At 41.4% G+C, this 18343-nt stretch overlaps 1 protein-coding gene across 9 annotated transcripts in view; it reads left to right on the forward strand.

Annotated features, from left to right (window-relative positions):
• Positions 1–18343, forward strand: part of alkbh6 (alkB homolog 6) — a 33831-nt gene extending 15488 nt beyond the window's left edge. For 8 of the 9 annotated variants that reach the window (XM_028824147.2, XM_028824148.2, XM_028824146.2 and 5 more), the window contains 2 exons: positions 17591–17692; positions 17884–18343. In XM_028824147.2, the coding sequence (XP_028679980.2) occupies positions 17591–17692; positions 17884–18159 (378 nt within the window). In that variant the 3' untranslated portion in view covers positions 18160–18343. The remainder of the gene's footprint in view (positions 1–17590; positions 17693–17883) is intronic. The other variant, XM_028824153.2, reaches the window with a different exon arrangement.

Consider the following 18343-nt stretch of genomic DNA (forward strand, 5'->3'; position numbering starts at 1 on the left):
GTATTATTAGGCTAACAAGTACACCGAAGGGCTTGTTCATGAACATAAGTTGTTGATAATTTTCTGTAAAATTCACAGATTGGGTAGCGAATGGATTGTGGTGAAAGTGCTAGTCACTGTTCACAGTTGTGTAACTTGTCGATCATTGGTGTATTTTGTTAAAGTGTAAGTGCGTTTTGCAGGTGGTGCATTGTTATAGTAGTCCATGCTTTTGCTTTTGAGCTTCAGAGACTTGAATTCAGTTCCTGGCCCAATCACTTTCTAATGTGTTTGTTCATTTTTAGTATCTTTGAATGCGTTTTCTTTGGTTACTTTGATTTTCTCACACATACGAAAAACATGTGTAAATAGATACTTCTAAATTTGTCCTGTGAGGGTTGGTTCCTGTAATAGAAAAGAATAATTCACAGTATGGATGGGATGGCAATTTTATTGATGCTATAAAATTAAGTGGCAGTCTGTTCTCTGGCTGTATATACAGTTTCATAAGCCTGTATCCTGCTGCTTATAAAGTGAGTACAGGTAAGAAACAGTAATGTTTTTGAGTAAGCTTGTTATTCCAGTCGGGGGGCATCATTGTATGGAACTGTGCATTTCAAGGGCTGTCAAAAGCAAGCATTATTAATAATTATAATAACTTAAACACACTTTATATAGTGCCTTTGCCATGCTCAAAAACATGTATTAATTTGTATCTTATTGCAGTTTTGCTAATTATGTTATAGTGCATTTATTGTATGCAGTTGACTTGTTCATTTGGTAAGAATGCTCTCATTACCTGCTCTTAGTTCATATACAGATCAAAAGAAGGTAACAAAATTCCACATAAATTGACTTTTTCAACATATTTGGACAAGCAAAACAGTAGATCTTCATGTAAACAGTGCTTGCAGATACAGTAAAGGTGAGAAATCTGTATAAAAACACAAGAAAAACATGTCTTTTCAGTTAATTATTCCACTAAAATATCAGTAGATGTAATGGTCTTCTGGGGAAAAAGTAAGTCCACCATTGGGCTCAGAAGCTGGTATTGCACCCTTTAGTAGAAATGCCATCTTGTAGGATGTGGACAGGTAGCCTCACATTCTCCTCAAGCTCATGTAATGTGACGCAGAATGCATAGTTATCTCAATGACAATAAGCTGCCCTGGCCCTGAGGCAACCCCAAACCATAAAATTTCCGCCACCACGTGTCACAGTTGGTATGAAGTGGTTCTCCTGAACTGCTGTCTTTGGTTTGTGCTAAACATTTCTACTGTAATTGTGGCCAAAGAGCTTTGTGTCTGATTTTTATGTCCAGAGCACATTGTTTCAGAAGGCCTGGTCTTAGCCTAGATTTTTAATGGCAAACTGTAGTCTTGCTCTGAGGTACTTTTTGAACAGCAATGGCTTTTTTGTGTCACATATCCAGGTCGAATTTATGCAATCTGTTTCTGATTGTACATGCATGCAATTTGACACCAACTTTTGTAAGAGTTACCTGCAGATCCTGCAATAAAATTCTGGGGTTCTTGGAGATTTCTTTCAGTATCAAACAGTCTGCTCGTGGGCTGAATTTGCTGGCTGGACATGCAGTATGTATAATGTAAATACCGTATACAGGGTGTCCCATATTTATGTATATGGCATTTTGTAGGCTGTAGCTTTTAAACTACTGTGCAAAAAGTATGGAAAATGGCATCACTGTGTAGCCTGAGAATGGGAGTAACAATGTGCTGGACCAGGCAACCCTAGATCAATTGTCACTAGAGCAGTGCGTACGTTGTATGAGTTTATACTCTGCAACAAACAACTATGCGGTGGTGAAACGGAGGATGGCAGTTGAGTTTGGAGGCAGTGTCCCTAGTGTGCTAACCATCGTAAGAATAAACACAAAATTCGACATCAGCGGTACTGTTTTGCAAGTGAAGGGAGCAGATAGGCCCAGGAGTGTGCATACCAATGCCAACACAGCTCTTGTGGCGAATGTCCAAAGTGCTGAACATTTCTCGTACAACACTTCAGAGAATAATGAAGGACCTGAACTTAAAGCTGTATCATCCATCCATTTTCCAGCCCGCTGAATCCGAACACAGGGTCATGGGGGTCTGCTGGAGCCAATCCCAGCCAACACAGGGCGTAAGGCAGGAACCAATCCTGGGCAGGGTGCCAACCCACCACAGGACACACACACACCAAGCACACACTAGGGCCAATTTAGAATCGCCAAGCTGTATCATCTTTGTTTGGTTAATGCTCTCAATGAGTATGATCCGGATAGGCACATACAGTTTGCAAACGTGTGCCTGGGAAATCTTCAGGAAAATCCAGGTTTGGCAGAACAAGAAATTTGGTCTTATCTCTCCAAATGACATGTTTCTAGCAGTGTTAACTGGCAAAATTGCGTGTTCTGGTGGAGAGAAAACCCTCATGTGACCATCGATATTGATGACAAAAGTCCTGGTGTCATGATATGGGGTGGTGTCTGTTACGATGTTTGATTGGTCCATTCTTTTACAATGACGCCGTTACCGGAGAAAATTACCAGCAGTTGCTTACCGGTACTGTGTATCCTGTATTGTCTGTACGACCGAACATTGATGATCTGTGGTGGCAGAAAGATGGGGCACCACCACACTACGCCGTACCAGTGCGACAGTGGTTGAACAAAATGTTCCCACAATGCTTGATCGGCTAATGCAGGCCTGTGGAATGGCCAGCTCGATCTCCCAATTTGATCCCACCAGAATTTTTCCTGTGGGGTTACCTAAAAGACAAAGTGCATGAACATTGCATCCACAATGTGGCTGAGCTAAGTGCAGCTGTCACAGAAGAATTTCAGAGGATACCGCCTATGACAATGTTGCTTTTCATTTTCAGATGTGTATTGATCTGGATGGGACATTAGTGGACCACACCATGGAGAACAGGGGATGAAAAAATATTTAAGGTTCTTAATGTTTGTATTCCATTATGTTACTTGATAATAACATTGGTACTTTCCTGACAATAACACCTTTTCAATCATATACATAAATATGGCCACCCTGTATATATATAATGCAGACTTACCTGACTGACTTACTCACAGACTCGCCCATCAACAAAAACAACTACTTCCCATTTAGTTAAAAAGATTAAATTTGGCAAAACCCCTTAGAGAAGCTACCCCAAAAACTCAAAACCAGTTTGACTGATTTAATTAAAAACTGGTGATGTTATAGAAAATTAGCTCACCCATATTTTTTTATTTGTCGATTATTTGTTGGTAGTAGTGAATGGGCTATTATTAGGAACGACATTCTTTTTTCTGTATCTGCACAGAGAAATGGAGCTTGCAGTTCTTGCAAATTAAAGATTCCAGCACAACACCACCATTGACAAGACTGAGGCTGTAATTGTGGAGAGAAATGAGGCCGTTGATATATGCAAATACAGCGGGGGAAAATAAGTATTGAACGCGTCAACGTTTTTCTCAGTAAATATATTTCACTAGATGTTGGTAACAACCCAAGTAATCTGTACATACAAAGAAATCCAAACAAATAAGTACATAAATGAAGTTATGTGTAATAAAGTGTAATGACACAAGGAATAAGTATTGAGCACGCTTAATGAAACGTATTTAATACTTAGTAGAAAAGCCTTTGTTGGTAATGACAGCTTCAAGACACCTCCTGTATGGAGAAACTAGTTGCATGCATTGCTCAGGTGTGATTTTGGCCCGTTCTTCCACACAAACTATCTTCAAATCTTGAAGGTTCCGGGGGAATCTTCTGTGAACTCTGATCTTCAGTTCTTTCCATAGATTTTCAATTGGATTCAAGTCAGGTGATTGACTGGGCCATTCTAGCAGCTTTATGTTCTTTCTCTGAAACCAGCTGAGAGTTTCCTTGGCTGTGTGTTTGGGATCATTGTCTTGCTGAAATGTCCATCTCCATTTCATCTTCAGCATCGTGGTAGATGACAGCAGATTCTTATCAGAAATGTCCCGGTACATTTCTCCATCCACCCATCCTTCCTTCAATTATATGAAGTCTGCCAGTACCATGTGCTGAAAAACAACCCCACACCATAATGTTCCCTTCTCCAAACTTCACTGTTGGTATGGTGTTTTTGGGGTGCAGTACCATTTCTTCTCCAAACATGGTATGTGCAGTGACATCGAAAGAGTTAAATTTTGGTCTTATCTGACCAGATTATATTCTCCCAGTATTTAATATGATTTGTCCAAATGTTGTGCAATAAACTTTAAACAAGCTTTAAAGTTCCTGCTAATTCCGGGTCTTTTTGTAGCTCTCCACAAGTGGTCCTTGGCTCTTGGACACCTTTTCTGATTAATCTTTTGACTCCTCTTTCAGAAATCTTGTGAGGAGCACCTGGTCATGGCCAGTTTATGGTGAAATGATGTTCGTTCCACTTCCGGATTATGGCCCCAATGGTGCTCACTGGAACATTCAGATAGTGATGGGCTGCTCGATACTGACGTGTCAACATCATGTCAAGCTTTCGAAGCACTGGTCCTCGAAGTGCCACTTCAACGCTTGCTGCAAATGCACCTGTCACATGATTTTTAAGGCCTGCTAGTGTCATGACGTCATTGATGTCTTCACAGTCAGAAGCCAATTTGGTCCAATCCAGCGTCAATTCCACCCCATGTCAATCATATCAGACAGGCTAAGAAACACTTCACCAAAACCAATGTGGTCATCACAACAGTATATGTGCAAGACACTCCTCATTAAACGTTTTTAGTATTCAGTGATTCCCAGATCTGTAGTTGATATGTATTATTGATTTCCAAAAAGCAATATGAGTAAAAGCGAGCTCTGCAAAACTAATTACAACTGTCTTTAAAACAGAAATGGAACAATCAACAGCTTCTTCTGCCATTTAGGGAAAGCCTCGGGATTTTTGCGTTAATTAGACAAAAAACGAGCTGGACATAAAGATCACTCAAGTACTGACAAGAAGGAAGAGCTGGATAAGCATGTCTGGGGCCAAACTTTCAAAAAAGCACTAGACTTTGCCAGCAACATCCTTCTTTTTTGAATGCATCTTGTCAAAGGCTGTGGTGGGTGGTAAATAAGTAGTATTCCGAAGTGCAGTGCAACAGAGTAAATCATTGATGAAAATAGAATTATTGAAAGACTAAGCTTTTGTCATTTCTGTATTCTTAAACCATCTTCCAGTTACACAATCCCCTGCAGTCATTGCCACATTTATCGTTCCCTGCTCCTTGCCTGTCTTGTTACCCAAAGCATCAACACTGAGTTTCATTCAAGGCTTTACCGTCCTTCCTTTCATACACATAAAATAAGATACACATTTCCTCTATATATCCATCCATCCATTTTCCAACCCGCTGAATCCGAACACAGGGTCACGGGGGTCTGCTGGAGCCAATCCCAGCCAACACAGGGCACAAGGCAGGAACCAATCCCGGGCAGGGTGCCAACTCACCGCAGTCCTCTATATATATGTTTAATAATAATAGTAAACTGACAGGAATGAGAAAAAGCATAAGATAATAAAGATGGGAATATTTATGAGAAAAGCCTGGGCATCAGGGTGAGGAGGTGTCTTGTCTCCCATTACGTTAGCTCGTCTGCTACCCCTCAGTTACACTGGCACGTGTTACACTGGGTGGAAATGCAATGGAGAATACTGACAATGTACACCTTCAGAAGTGGAATAACTGACTGTATACTGAAGCATTCCATTGCCAAATGTAATAATACAAAGTAAAACATTTCAGATAAACGATGAGTTTTGTTATGCAACATAACTATTATATGTGTTGTTACTTTTTTATTTATTCTTATCAAACGTTACATATCTACTTGGGAAATGAATATGGGTAATATGTTGTAATAATTCTGATTAAAAAACATATTCAAAATATATTAATGAACAAACTGAGACATATTGGCCTTTAGGAAATATCAAAAAGCTTCTGAGCTATCATTTAGGACAGAATGCATTGTTAACATCACGCACTCTCTACTGACACGGTCACGAAAAAAAGGAAGCAGCACAGTCAATACAAAGTCATAGCCTTCTTGATTTTTGAACTTATTATTAAATGTCAATATCATATAAATTAAGTAATTTTATGAAGATGACAAGTCTGCTATAGTCAGTTCAATAACCGCTCCGTTTACAATGTTTGCATATACAGAATATAAAACAGAATCTCAATGAAGCGGGACTCGTGTGTAGTAACGAATAATATGTGACACTAAGAAATTGTAATGCATAATAACGGGAACAAGTAAAAACTATGACTTCATAAAATGGACACTGTAAACATAGGCATTTCAATAAATAATTTAGGAGGCTTGTGTGTGCATTTCCATATCGATTTAAGAACTAAGTAAGGCACCTGTTGTACTAAATGGTAGCTCAAATAGCACTTAACAGTAAATAGTCTAATAACTCAATATAAGTAAATGAAATGAAAAGACCACGCTGTTAACAATGAAGGTTCACGCTGTCATGCTGCATGTTTGGAAGGCACTGATTGGCTGAAACTGTTTATATTGAATTGTCCTAAGAGGGAAGAGCTGTATAGTGATCAGAAAAGAAAAGACACATTTAAGCATGCTGAACAGTAGTTTATGTTGTTTTTATAAAATACAAATTCAGTACGACACCAGGATCTCCAAACATTCAAATGTGAAGTTTATTACGTTTTAGAGTGAAACTCTTTACATATAATATGCAATATAATTAGGGGTGTGTGCCTCCTGGCCACTTACGGTGGACCAACCTTCACTCGATAGCTCACTTCGCTTGCTATTGTTCCACAGTGGAATTTTTTGTTAAATGGAGGAATAGAAAATAAAAACAACTTTCCAGAAAAGGAGGATCAATGACACAAACCCCTGGTGTCTTTACTGAGAGACAATTGCAATACCATTGAACCACCTAACTGGGGTACTTAACGAGCTCCATACAACTCAACTACTTCTGTTCTTAGCAGAGCGGATGTAGACAATACAGTATATTTTGTTTGACATAATGCACGTTAAATTGGTTTAATTGACACGAGTGTATCATTGTTGTATTCTTCTAATGAAGATGAAAATCTTATAAATATAGATGCATACAGTATAATGTACGGTTTTGAAGAAAATAAGGCGTTGCATAAAAAAGTTGCACGATTTAGCTAATTTTATTTTTATATATATATATATATATATCTCCATCCATCCATCCATCCATCCATTGTCTCCCGCTTATCCGAGGTCGTGTCGCGGGGGCAGCAGCTTGAGCAGAGATGCCCAGACTTCCCTCTCCCCGGCCACTTCTTCTAGCTCTTCCGGGAGAATCCCAAGGTGTTCCCAGGCCAGTCGAGAGACATAGTCCCTCCAACGTGTCCTGGGTCTTCCCCGGGGCCTCCTCCCGGTTAGACATGCCTGGAACACCTCACCAGGGAGGCGTCCAGGAGGCATCCTGATCAGATGCCCGAGCCACCTCATTTGACTCCTCTCGATGCGGAGGAGCAGCGGCTCTACTCTGAGCCCCTCCCGGATGACTGAGCTTTTCACCCTATCTTTAAGGGAGAGCCCAGACACCCTGCGGAGGAAACTCATTTCAGCCGCTTGTATTCGCAATCTCGTTCTTTCGGTCACTACCCATAGTTCATGACCATAGGTGAGGGTAGGAACATAGATTGACTGGTAAATTGAGAGCTTCGCCTTGCGGCTCAGCTCCTTTTTCACCACGACAGACTGATGCAGCGCCCGCATTACTGCGGATGCCGCACCGATCCGCCTGTCGATCTCGCGCTCCATTTTTCCCTCACTCGTGAACAAGACCCCGAGATACTTGAACTCCTCCACTTGGGGCAGGATCTCGCCACCAACCCTGAGAGGGCACTCCACCCTTTTCCGGCTGAGGACCATGGTCTCGGATTTGGAGGTGCTGTTTCTCATCCCAGCCGCTTCACACTCGGCTGCGAACCGATCCAGAGAGAACTGAAGATCACGGCCTGATGAAGCAAACAGGACAACATCATCTGCAAAAAGCAGTGACCCAATCCTGAGCCCACCAAACCAGACCCCCTCAACGCCCTGGCTGTGCCTAGAAATTCTGTCCATAAAAGTTATGAACAGAATCGGTGACAAAGGGCAGCCCTGACGGAGTCCAACTCTCACTGGGAACGGGTTCGACTTACTGCCGGCAATGCGGACCAAGCTCTGGCACCGATCGTACAGGGACTGAACAGCCCTTATCAGGGGGGCCGGTACCCCATACTCTCGGAGTACCCCCCACAGGATTCCCCGAGGGACATGGTCGAATGCCTTTTCCAAGTCCACAAAACACATGTAGACTGGTTGGGCAAACTCCCATGCACCCTCCAGGACCCTGCTAAGGGTATAGAGCTGGTCCACTGTTCCGTTATATTATATTATATTATATTATATTATATTATATTATATTATATTATATTCTGTTATATTATAAATAATATACTCTAGGGAGCTCTGCCCCCTGCTCGCTTTGCACACTCACCCCCGAGTTTGATTTCCCGGATGTACAATTTAAAGAGATTGTTATTTTCATGGGAATTCTTACATATGCATTATTTTCACTTTTACTTTAAAATGTTTGTAAAAACAATACTTGTCCTTTATTTCCGACCCCGGACATGGTTACATCTCTTTCTCGCAGGATGTATAACGCTGCTCACGTTGTGAAGGGCGTGCGGCTGAACGCACACTAAGGAGATGCCATTGGATCATCCGCTGTCTTTCTGCTGCTGGCGAGCTGTCTGTTCTGCTTGTCTCGCTGCCTGATCATTTCAAAGCCTGTACAGCAGCTCTCCTTTTGCCACTTCGTGTCTCTGCCGTTCGCGTTGTGAAGGGGGATAGGGTGGTTTGAGGGGGGGGGGTTTGGGTGGCTGAACGTATGCTAAGGAGAAGTGGTCGGATCATCTGCTGGCTTTCTGCTGCTGGTGAGCTGCATGTTTTGCTTGTCGTTGTTTTAAGAGTTGGGAAAACATGAAGCGTGTCTGCCAAAAGCAATCCAACAATTGCTAGGTTAGATGTCGGTGGACTTGTTTTAAATGATGTATCACTGCCTTGGCTCATGTGATGTTGTAAAACAATACTTGTCCTTTATTTCCGGCCCTAGGCGTGGTTAAATCTCTTTCTCGCAGCACATATAACGCTGCTCGCATTGTGAAGAGGGGGTGGGGTGGGGGGCAGCTGAACGCATGCTAAGGAGATGCCGTCAGATCATCTGCTGTCTTTCTGCTGCTGCTGCTGCTGTCGCACTGCATGTCGATCATGTTAAACCATGTACAGCAGCTGTCCTTTTGCCACTTCATGCCTCTGATGCTGATGTTGTGGGGGGGGGGGGGGGGGGGGGGGGGGCTGATCACACGCTAAGGAGAAGTGGTCGGATCATCTGCTAGCGAGTTGCATGTTTTGCTTGTCGCTTGTCATTGTTTTAAGAGCTGGGAGCAAGTTAAAGTGTCTCTCGTGGGACTTCAGATTGTCTTCTGAGAAGATCATGTCTCGTCTTCCTAGTCTCCTTCCCAAAGATTTTTTTTTTTTTATAATAGAGAGATAAATATAAAGTTGATATATGATAATATATCTTTGACACTAAGTATCAGACAAAGGAAACCACAGTAAGCCACAATCTGTCACGGGGGTCTGCTGGAGCCAATCCCAGCCAACATAGGGCGCAAGGCAGGAACCAGTCCTGGGCAGGGCGCCAACCAACCGCAGGACTCACACACCAAGCACACACTAGGGACAATTTAGAATTGCCAATCCACCTAACCTGCCTGTCTTTGGACTGTGGGAGGAAACCGGAGCACCCGGAGGAAACCCACGCAGACACGGGGAGAACATGCAAACTCCACGCAAGGAGGGAAACGAAACCAGGTCTCCTTACTGCAAGGCAGCAGCGCTACCCACTGCGCCACCATACCGGCTAAGCCACAATAACAATAATGAGTTGTCAGCAACTACCTGAATTGTCGTTTCAGTCTGTCACTGAACTATGTCAACTGAAGTGTGTAATCCATCCATTTTCCAACCCGCTGAATCCGAACACAGGGTCACGGGGGGTCTGCTGGAGCCAATCCCAGCCAACACACGGCACAAGGCAGGAACCAATCCCGGGCAGGGTGCCAACCCACCACAGGACACACACAAACACACCCACACATCAAGCACACACTAGGGCCAATTTAGAATCGCCAATCCACCTAACCTGCATGTCTTTGGACTGTGGGAGGAAACCGGAGCGCCCGGAGGAAACCCACGCAGACACGGGGAGAACATGCAAACTCCATGCAGGGAGGACCCGGGAAGCAAACCCAGGTCCCCAGGTCTCCCAACTGCGAGGCAGCAGTGCTACCCACTGCGCCACCATGCCGCTCGAAGTGTGTAATGTCAATACAAATTACAAAATATAACTAGAGGGTAAAGTGTCAGATAGACTCTCAAAAATATAAAACACAATACCTTCCAGTGTGTTGAGGCTTCACAAAGCCTCCTTTACTTGAGCATGTCTGCTCGCCGCTTCGAACTGCTCTAGATGGTTCATTTGTGAATTTCCCCTTGGGATTAATAAAGTATCTATCTATCTACTGTATCTATTAACCAGTGCTCATGTCTGCTTGGTGTTTTGAACTGTGTTCCATTTTTATTAATCAGTGTACATGTCTGCTCAGTGCTTCAAATCATTATTCATCAAACTACATTTGAAGTACATTATGGCATCATGAGATTTCAAAAACTCGACAGAACTGTCGGGCAAAATGAATGCTTGTGGAAGATCAAAAAATTTTGAATGATTGTGGCGATAGTACTTAGTGACAAGAAACAAAACTATAAATTATACATCTTACAAGTGCCAACTGGTAGAATGCACAATACTGATAATGCTAATAAGAGCTTTAGTGTTGCAGGTCACAACACTTCTCTCTCCATAATACTCTCTTCTCATAAATACCCCTTCTTTGCCTCTTTATCATTAATTTTTCAACTCTTTATATATTAAAAGATCAGCTAAATCATGTAATATTTTCATGCAACCATCATTTTTCTTCAGAATCATACATTAGAAATATCTATATATAATTTTTTTTGTCTTCATTCGGCGAATACAACATACAATGCTCTCATGTCAATACAACTAATTTAACATGCATACATAAAAACAAAAACATTGAACTGTAGTGTTTCATTTGAGGGGTGTTGATCTAGCAAGTAATGTGGATGGTGCAGTGGTGTAGTAAAGTGAGCATGGGTTCGCGTCTTGCGTCATCCATGTGTAAAATGTTGCACAGAGTCCCCACCCCCTCCCATTTAAGAAAAATTCCATCGTTGACCAATAGAGAGCGAGGTGAGCTATCAAAGTGGGGTTGGGGGCACACACCCTATTAAAGATATATCAGACATAAATGCATTTTGTTTCATTTGTATAACAAAACAAATCTTTTGACTGACGGTTTCAGTTGTTGTTATGGGTGATCATTTATTAAATATTGAATTAATCAGGTGGGATGTGTTCTTACTTTGACTGTTAATGGGGGGGGGGGCTACATGGTAAATGTGTTAGTGACTTTGATTGTGCTTCTGTAACTTGGTGATTGGTTAGGAATGGATCAGACAGGAAAACTATCATTTTTATTTAAGGAAATGTTCTATTATGCTGTGTTGTGACTAAGACAACTTACTGATTGCCTGCCCGGACCTTGAAGATGTGTTCACGAAGTAGGGATGGTGCTGGTAAAGTCAGGTGCTTTTTTGACAGCAGGTCAAGATGTGTTTATCCCAACTGCTGCAGCACTAAAGTGGATCTTTACTGCCAACCTCCATAAAAATTGTTGGGTTCTCTTTTCACCACAAAGGCGTCTACAGTGGCTGCTGTTTCTGTTTGAATGTCAGTTGTAATTAGTTGTGCAGCACATACTTTTATTCACATTGCACTTTATGTATACAGTGTAGTAGATTTAAACTGCAGAGTGTGGATCACTTAATACTTAAAATGCTCACTTTGGAGTGTCCCATCTGTGGTCTGTGTGACAGTGTGCTGGTGACTGATCTGCGCTGTGTCTCTCATCCCCTCTGACCTGCACCTGACTGGACTGACACCTTTGAATTTTGGGTGCAGCAGAGTGAATTCAACTTGATCTGCCACAGTGGGTTTGTTATCACCCTATTCAATGACGGGATTCATTGACGTCAAATGGCAATGAATAGAAGATGGATTATTGTAAATTCGTGAGCTGCCTTCTGCAAAGTAGCCATCGCAGTTTGATGGCGATTCTAAGTGGGGATGATTCCAGAACAGATCTCTTATGTGATCCTTCCACAGTACTTCTCAAAATTATTTTGTCGAATTAGATTATAAATATATTTCTTTACCTTTTTTTTTTAATTTACGTGACTCTTTTTTCAGACTTAAAAACGGGTTTGCACTCCACACAGAATACAAAAAGTAACTGTCTTAGTCAATGGAGCCACAGGACAGCATGATCACTGCTTGTGACAGATTTGACTGTGACGTTGTCTTTTCTTCATAGCAAGCTCGTCAATTTTGAGAAAAAATAATGATACAATGTAAAAGGGGAATATTTTTTAAAAGAGCCGGCGCTCCAAGAGTGAGGCATTATATTTTGTTTTAGTATATATATAGTTTATATATAAACTTTTTTTTTTTTTACACATCAGATACTGGAAGCCGCTGGCAAACTGTAGCAGCGAAACATAAAATTCTAAGAAACCTTACTGAACTTGATCATTAGTTTGTGTAACGTTAATGCAGATGGCCAGAAGATGTCCCTAGAGAGATGAGTGTCAAATGCTTCATAGCTTCAACATGACTTTCAACACAATTGATTCAAATGTTTCGATCCTTTGTGAGGTTTCACTCTGTCAAATCACTACGTTCAGAAGTTTAGAAATATGTCAGTAACCAATGCCATCGGTATGTTTTGCAACAAAAAGATTGTGAAGTTCTTGAGAGAGCTCTTTGCTTTTACCCATCATGAGATGCTTCTTGTGTGACACCTTGGTAATGAGACACCTTTTTATAGGCTAGTAATTAGAACTAAACGAGCTGATATTCATTTGTACTAATTGAGGGCAGGATTGCTTTCTAAATACTGACAGATTTCAGCTGGTTTCTTGGCTTTCCATGCATTTTTGTACCTTCATTTCTTCGTGTGTTCAATACTTTTTCCCTTTGTCATTCCACTTTATTACATATAATTTATGGACTTAATTTGTTTTGATTTCTTTGTATGTGTGGATTACTTGGGTTATTACCGACATCTGGTGAAAATTTCATGTTGATATTTACTGAGAAAAACATTGATGCATTCAGTACTTATTTTCCAAGCTGTAAATGCTTCTGACAAAAGTGAACTGGCAGAAGGAAAGTTTGGTGAAGCTTTTAGACATGCATAGCAAGTTATATTATTGAATACACATAGCACTCTCTATTCTGTCATCTTGCTACTCCTCACAGTGAGGTATAAAGGCCATGCAAAATCAAGTCAGGTATGATTATTGAGTTCACTTCTATGTACGAGGGGGGACCCAAAAATAATTGTTGTTAGGTTGGTACTTGTAGTACGTGGTGGGGCTGCTAGGGCGATCTAGTTACACTCCTCACAAGTCAGTCTGCCAAGTGCCATCAGTCTGGAAGGTTGTGCTTGTGTTCAGTGAATTTTTTTGTAAAAGTAGGTTGCGCAACAGTGTGAGAAGGAAACGCCCTGATTTGTGGGAGTCGGGCGATTGGTTCTTTCATCATGACAACGCTCCATCTCACACTGCTCTCAGCATTCGCCAATTTTTGGCAAGAAACGGTATGACAACCCTGAACCACCCACCCTACTCACCGGATTTAGCTCCGTGTGATTTCTTTTTGTTCCCTCGGATGAAAAAAGACTTGAAAGGAAGGCATTTTGCTGACATTGAAGAGGTAAAACAAGAAACGACCAGAGCATTAATGGGCATTGCTTCAGACGAATTTAAAAAATGTTTTCAACAATGGAACAAACGGTTAGATAAGTGTATTTTTGCCAATGGAGAGCACTTTGAAGGAGACTAATTGTAGTTTGTACAGAAAATTAAACACGTTTTAAAAATATTTCCGGTTATTTTTGGGTCTCCCCTCGCATATGCTTTGTACATTGATCGCTGGCCTTTGGTATTGAAATACCTACAGTATTGTGGAGAACTAGGATGTTCCATTGGAGGTCAGACTGTGATGTGCAGGTATGCTCTGGTTTGCAAAGTAGAAACTGTGAAGTGACAGTATGCTTACCAGCCCACTTCAAGGCTTTAAGTACAACACAAGCTGGTAGTGAAGGAATACTTTAGTAAGTACAGAAAGTTGCACAGCTCAGTAAAGGGATCCTCCACAGATAGAACATAGAAGAGGTGCACATTTTACATTGTTCACCGTATTATTTCTTGTCACCTGTTTCTTTTCTGTACAGTGCTTAAAACGTTCAATTCACTACATGGGTTACATAAATGTGCAGCCTGTAAATGTTAGTGCTGTATGTAGTAAGTTAAGGTTTGTAGTGCTTTAATCTACTGTAAATTTTCTGAAATTTCGTAATTGTACAAGATTTCAGATCAAAGTGTTACATTCAAATATGATTGACGTTACTATTTTTACAGGATGTGCTACAGGGTAAAATTATATTTATACTCAAAAGTCCAATTATTCCAACTAATTACCTGCTTCAGTTCAAAGGTTCCTATAAATTGGTTTTCCAATGACCATCAACAGAACTTAAGGTCAGTCAGTAGAAAAGCAGCAATTCATTGATGGTATATATGTTTTAATAATATGTAGCATAGAGTAAGGAGTGCCAGTGAACTAAATATTGTTTAAAGAAAATACTTGGTTTACATACAGTAGTTGTTCGGACACATCTACTTAACCGACGGCTTCATTCTCTTACAGTACTACAGCTAATAAGCTAGTATATGGATTTATATGTGTGTATATGTACAAACACATACACTCACAGACATTGAAAAGTTTCGTGGTACCCCGCCACGAAAAAAGAAGAATCCACAATTGTCCCTGAAATAACTTGAAACTGATAAAAGTAATTTGTGCCCTTCCTTGTTTATTCCATATTTAACAAAAATCAGACATTGCTTTACAGAGTTGTGATACATATTTCAAATAACAGCACAAATGAAGATGGCATGGACAAAAATGATGGGACCGTAAACCTAATTTTTTTTGCACAGCTTTCAAAGACGATCCCTGCAAACAGGTGATTCCTGGAGCTCTCAGTGAGACTTCTGCCTCTGTCAACAGGTACTTTGGCCCACTCGTCCTGAGCAAACTGCTCCAGTTGTGTCAGATTTGAAGGGGGCCTTCTCCAGACTGCATGTGTCAGTTCTTTCCATATATGTTTGATAGAATTTAATTCAGGGTGCATAGATGACCACCTCAGAATAGTCCAATGTTTTCTTCTTAGTCATTCTGGGTGCTTTTAGTGGTGTGTTTTGACTCCTTGTCCTGTTGAAGGATCCATGACCTGTGAATGAGACAGGGCTTTCTAACACTGGGCAGTAGGTTTCACGCCAGAATGACTTGATGAGATTTCATTGTTCCCTGCACAGATTCAAGGTACCCCATGCCAGACGTATCAAAGCAGCCCCAAACCATAACTGAGCCTCCTCCATGGTTCACAGTAGGCATGGTGTTCTTTAAGAGGTTCATTTTTTCATTTGTGGACATAGTGCTGATGTAACTTGTCAAAGAGCTTCAGTTTTGTCTCATCTGTCCAAAGGACATTCTCCCAGAAGCACTATGGATTTTTGCTTTTCATTCAACAGTGGAGTCTTCCAGGGTCTTCTTCCACTGAGCCCACTCCTACTGAAATAGTGATGGATGGTGCTATCACACACTGATGGACCTTGACTTTGGGGTTCAGCTTGTATTTCTTTGGAAGTTGTTCTTGGCTTTTGTTCTACCATTGTCACCATCTTAAACCTATATTGGGGTCAACTTTCATCTTGCGGCTGCATCCAGTCCCATGGAGTTTAAACTTCTTTATAATATTTGCAACTGTTTTCACAGTAACATCAAGTTGTTTGGAGATGGCCTCATAGCCTTTACCCTTGACATGCTTGTCTACCATTTTCTTTCTGATCTTCTCAGACAGCACACTTCCTTGGTTTTCTCTGGTCCATGTTCAGTGTGGGACACATGCTGATACCAAACAACAGAGTGACTGCTTTTCTCCATTTTAACGGGCTGAACGACTGATTGCACAATTGATGACATGTGCGATACTAATTAAAGAAAACTGCCAGTTTGAAAAAATCACTCTAATCCAATTATTTATGATCTTTTCTAGGGGTATCAATAAATGTGTCCAGGCCATTTTAGAATATCTTTGCAGAATAATCAACATTTTATCTCTTTTCACACTTGCTTTAATTTACTTGATGACATGTCAATGCCATGCAGGTGTACGTGGCACAACTCCTTTTTATTTAGTCATCATTTTATGTTATTTTCAGGAGGCATACAGCACTTTTCTAGTAAGCTGTAAGTGTACCAACAAATTTGTCCATATATATATTTTTTGTGATCACACACATCTTCTTCTTCTTCTTTCGGCTGCTCCTGTTAGGGGTTGCCACAGTGGATCATCTTGTTCCATATCTTCCTGTCCTCTGTATCTTGTTCTGTCACACCCCTCACCTGCATGTCTTCTCTCATCACATCCATAAACCTTCTCTTAGGCCTTCCTCTTTTCCTCTTCCCTGACAGCGCTATCCTTAGCATCCTTCTCTCATTATACTCAGCATCTCTCCTCTGCACAAGTCCAAACCAACGCAATCTCGCCTCTCTGACTTTGTCTCCCAACCGTCCAACTGGAGCTGACCCTCTAATGTACTCTTATCTAATCCTATCCAGCCTCATTATACACACATATACACATAATATGTCTGTGGTGTATACATACATATCCATTTTCAAACCTGTTTATCCTGAGCATCAGGTGCAAGGTAGGAACAGTATATATGTTTTAAGAGCCCTCCTTAATTTAGATATTAATTGTGTTCAGCAGAATGTCAGATTATCAGTGCTGCTCAGCAGGTTGTGGTAATAAATTGTGAAGTATTCCAACAAATGGAAGTAGCTGTTCACAAAGAATGGGGTCATGTCCTAGTCTGGTCACTGCATACAGCAGTTTTCCTCTGACATACCTGACATCTGTGTGGTAGCCTACTTGGTGGCTGTAAACTGGCCGAGGATGAATGTATAGAAGAACGTGTCCTGCAGTGACCGGCAAACATCCAGGGTTTCTTTTTAGTTTATTTGTGACTAAGTTGGTTTTGCCTCTCAGAAGTTCAGAAATTGTTTTAATTAGGTTAAGAAAACACATAAGGTGCATTTAGGCCACTTTCATGACTAGTAACCAATTCCTGTTCTTATTTTGGTAATGAAAGCCTCTTTAGAAATTTTGCAAGTTTATTACAGTCGAGAGGTTGAAGGAGTTACCTTCAGGTCAGAAGGAGTTGGGACATACTGCAAGACCTGACAGCACTCTTTTTTGTTTTTTTTTTTTGTTATTCTTCCCTCCCCGCTCCAGCCTCATGAAGACGGACCGCTGTACTTTCCAACAGTGACGACCATCAGTCTTGGTTCCCAGGTGCTGCTTGACTTCTATCAGCCTGTCTGCAGGGACAGTGAGGTCAGTCCAGTTCTACTCCGTGACCTTTATGTCTTTGGCTATTCTCATTATGGTGACAGAGTAATTGTGCCAGTTTGATGATCTCTATCAGGAGAGGGCACTTGGTCCCTGATGCCTTAATTGGGAGGGCTGAATATGAGCAGCTTTTCTTGGTGGTCTGTAACAGCAGATCTATACTTGTATGCACTCAGCAGGTTACGACACCGCAGACGGAGGAGAGCCGGTACTTGTTGTCACTATTGGTGGAACCACGCAGCCTCCTGATATTGCAAGATGAGATGTATACACGCTACCTGCATGGAATCCAAGAAATGACAGATGACACAATGACGGAATGTGTGGCTAATCTAAACTGTACAAAAGCTCGTCTTGGTCATATCCTCCCTAGGAGCACACGTATCTCTCTGACCATCCGCCATGTGCCTAAGGTAGTCAATGCTGCCCTCCTTTTGGGTAGAAAGAAGTAAAGTTGTCTCTTTTCCAAATGCACCAGCTGAACTATGGCCAGGAGGCCTGAACTCTGCTTGGAAAACAAAGTGGCATTGGCCAGCGTGAAAGATGGGGCAGTGACTGGCTTGTTTGGCAAGGCATTTCAAGTTCAATGCCCTTTGAAACTAAACAAGAATTAAAGGACTGAGCGTGCTACTGTAA

This window comes from Erpetoichthys calabaricus, chromosome 18, assembly GCF_900747795.2.
Source record: "Erpetoichthys calabaricus chromosome 18, fErpCal1.3, whole genome shotgun sequence".
Lineage (NCBI taxonomy): Eukaryota > Metazoa > Chordata > Cladistia > Polypteriformes > Polypteridae > Erpetoichthys > Erpetoichthys calabaricus.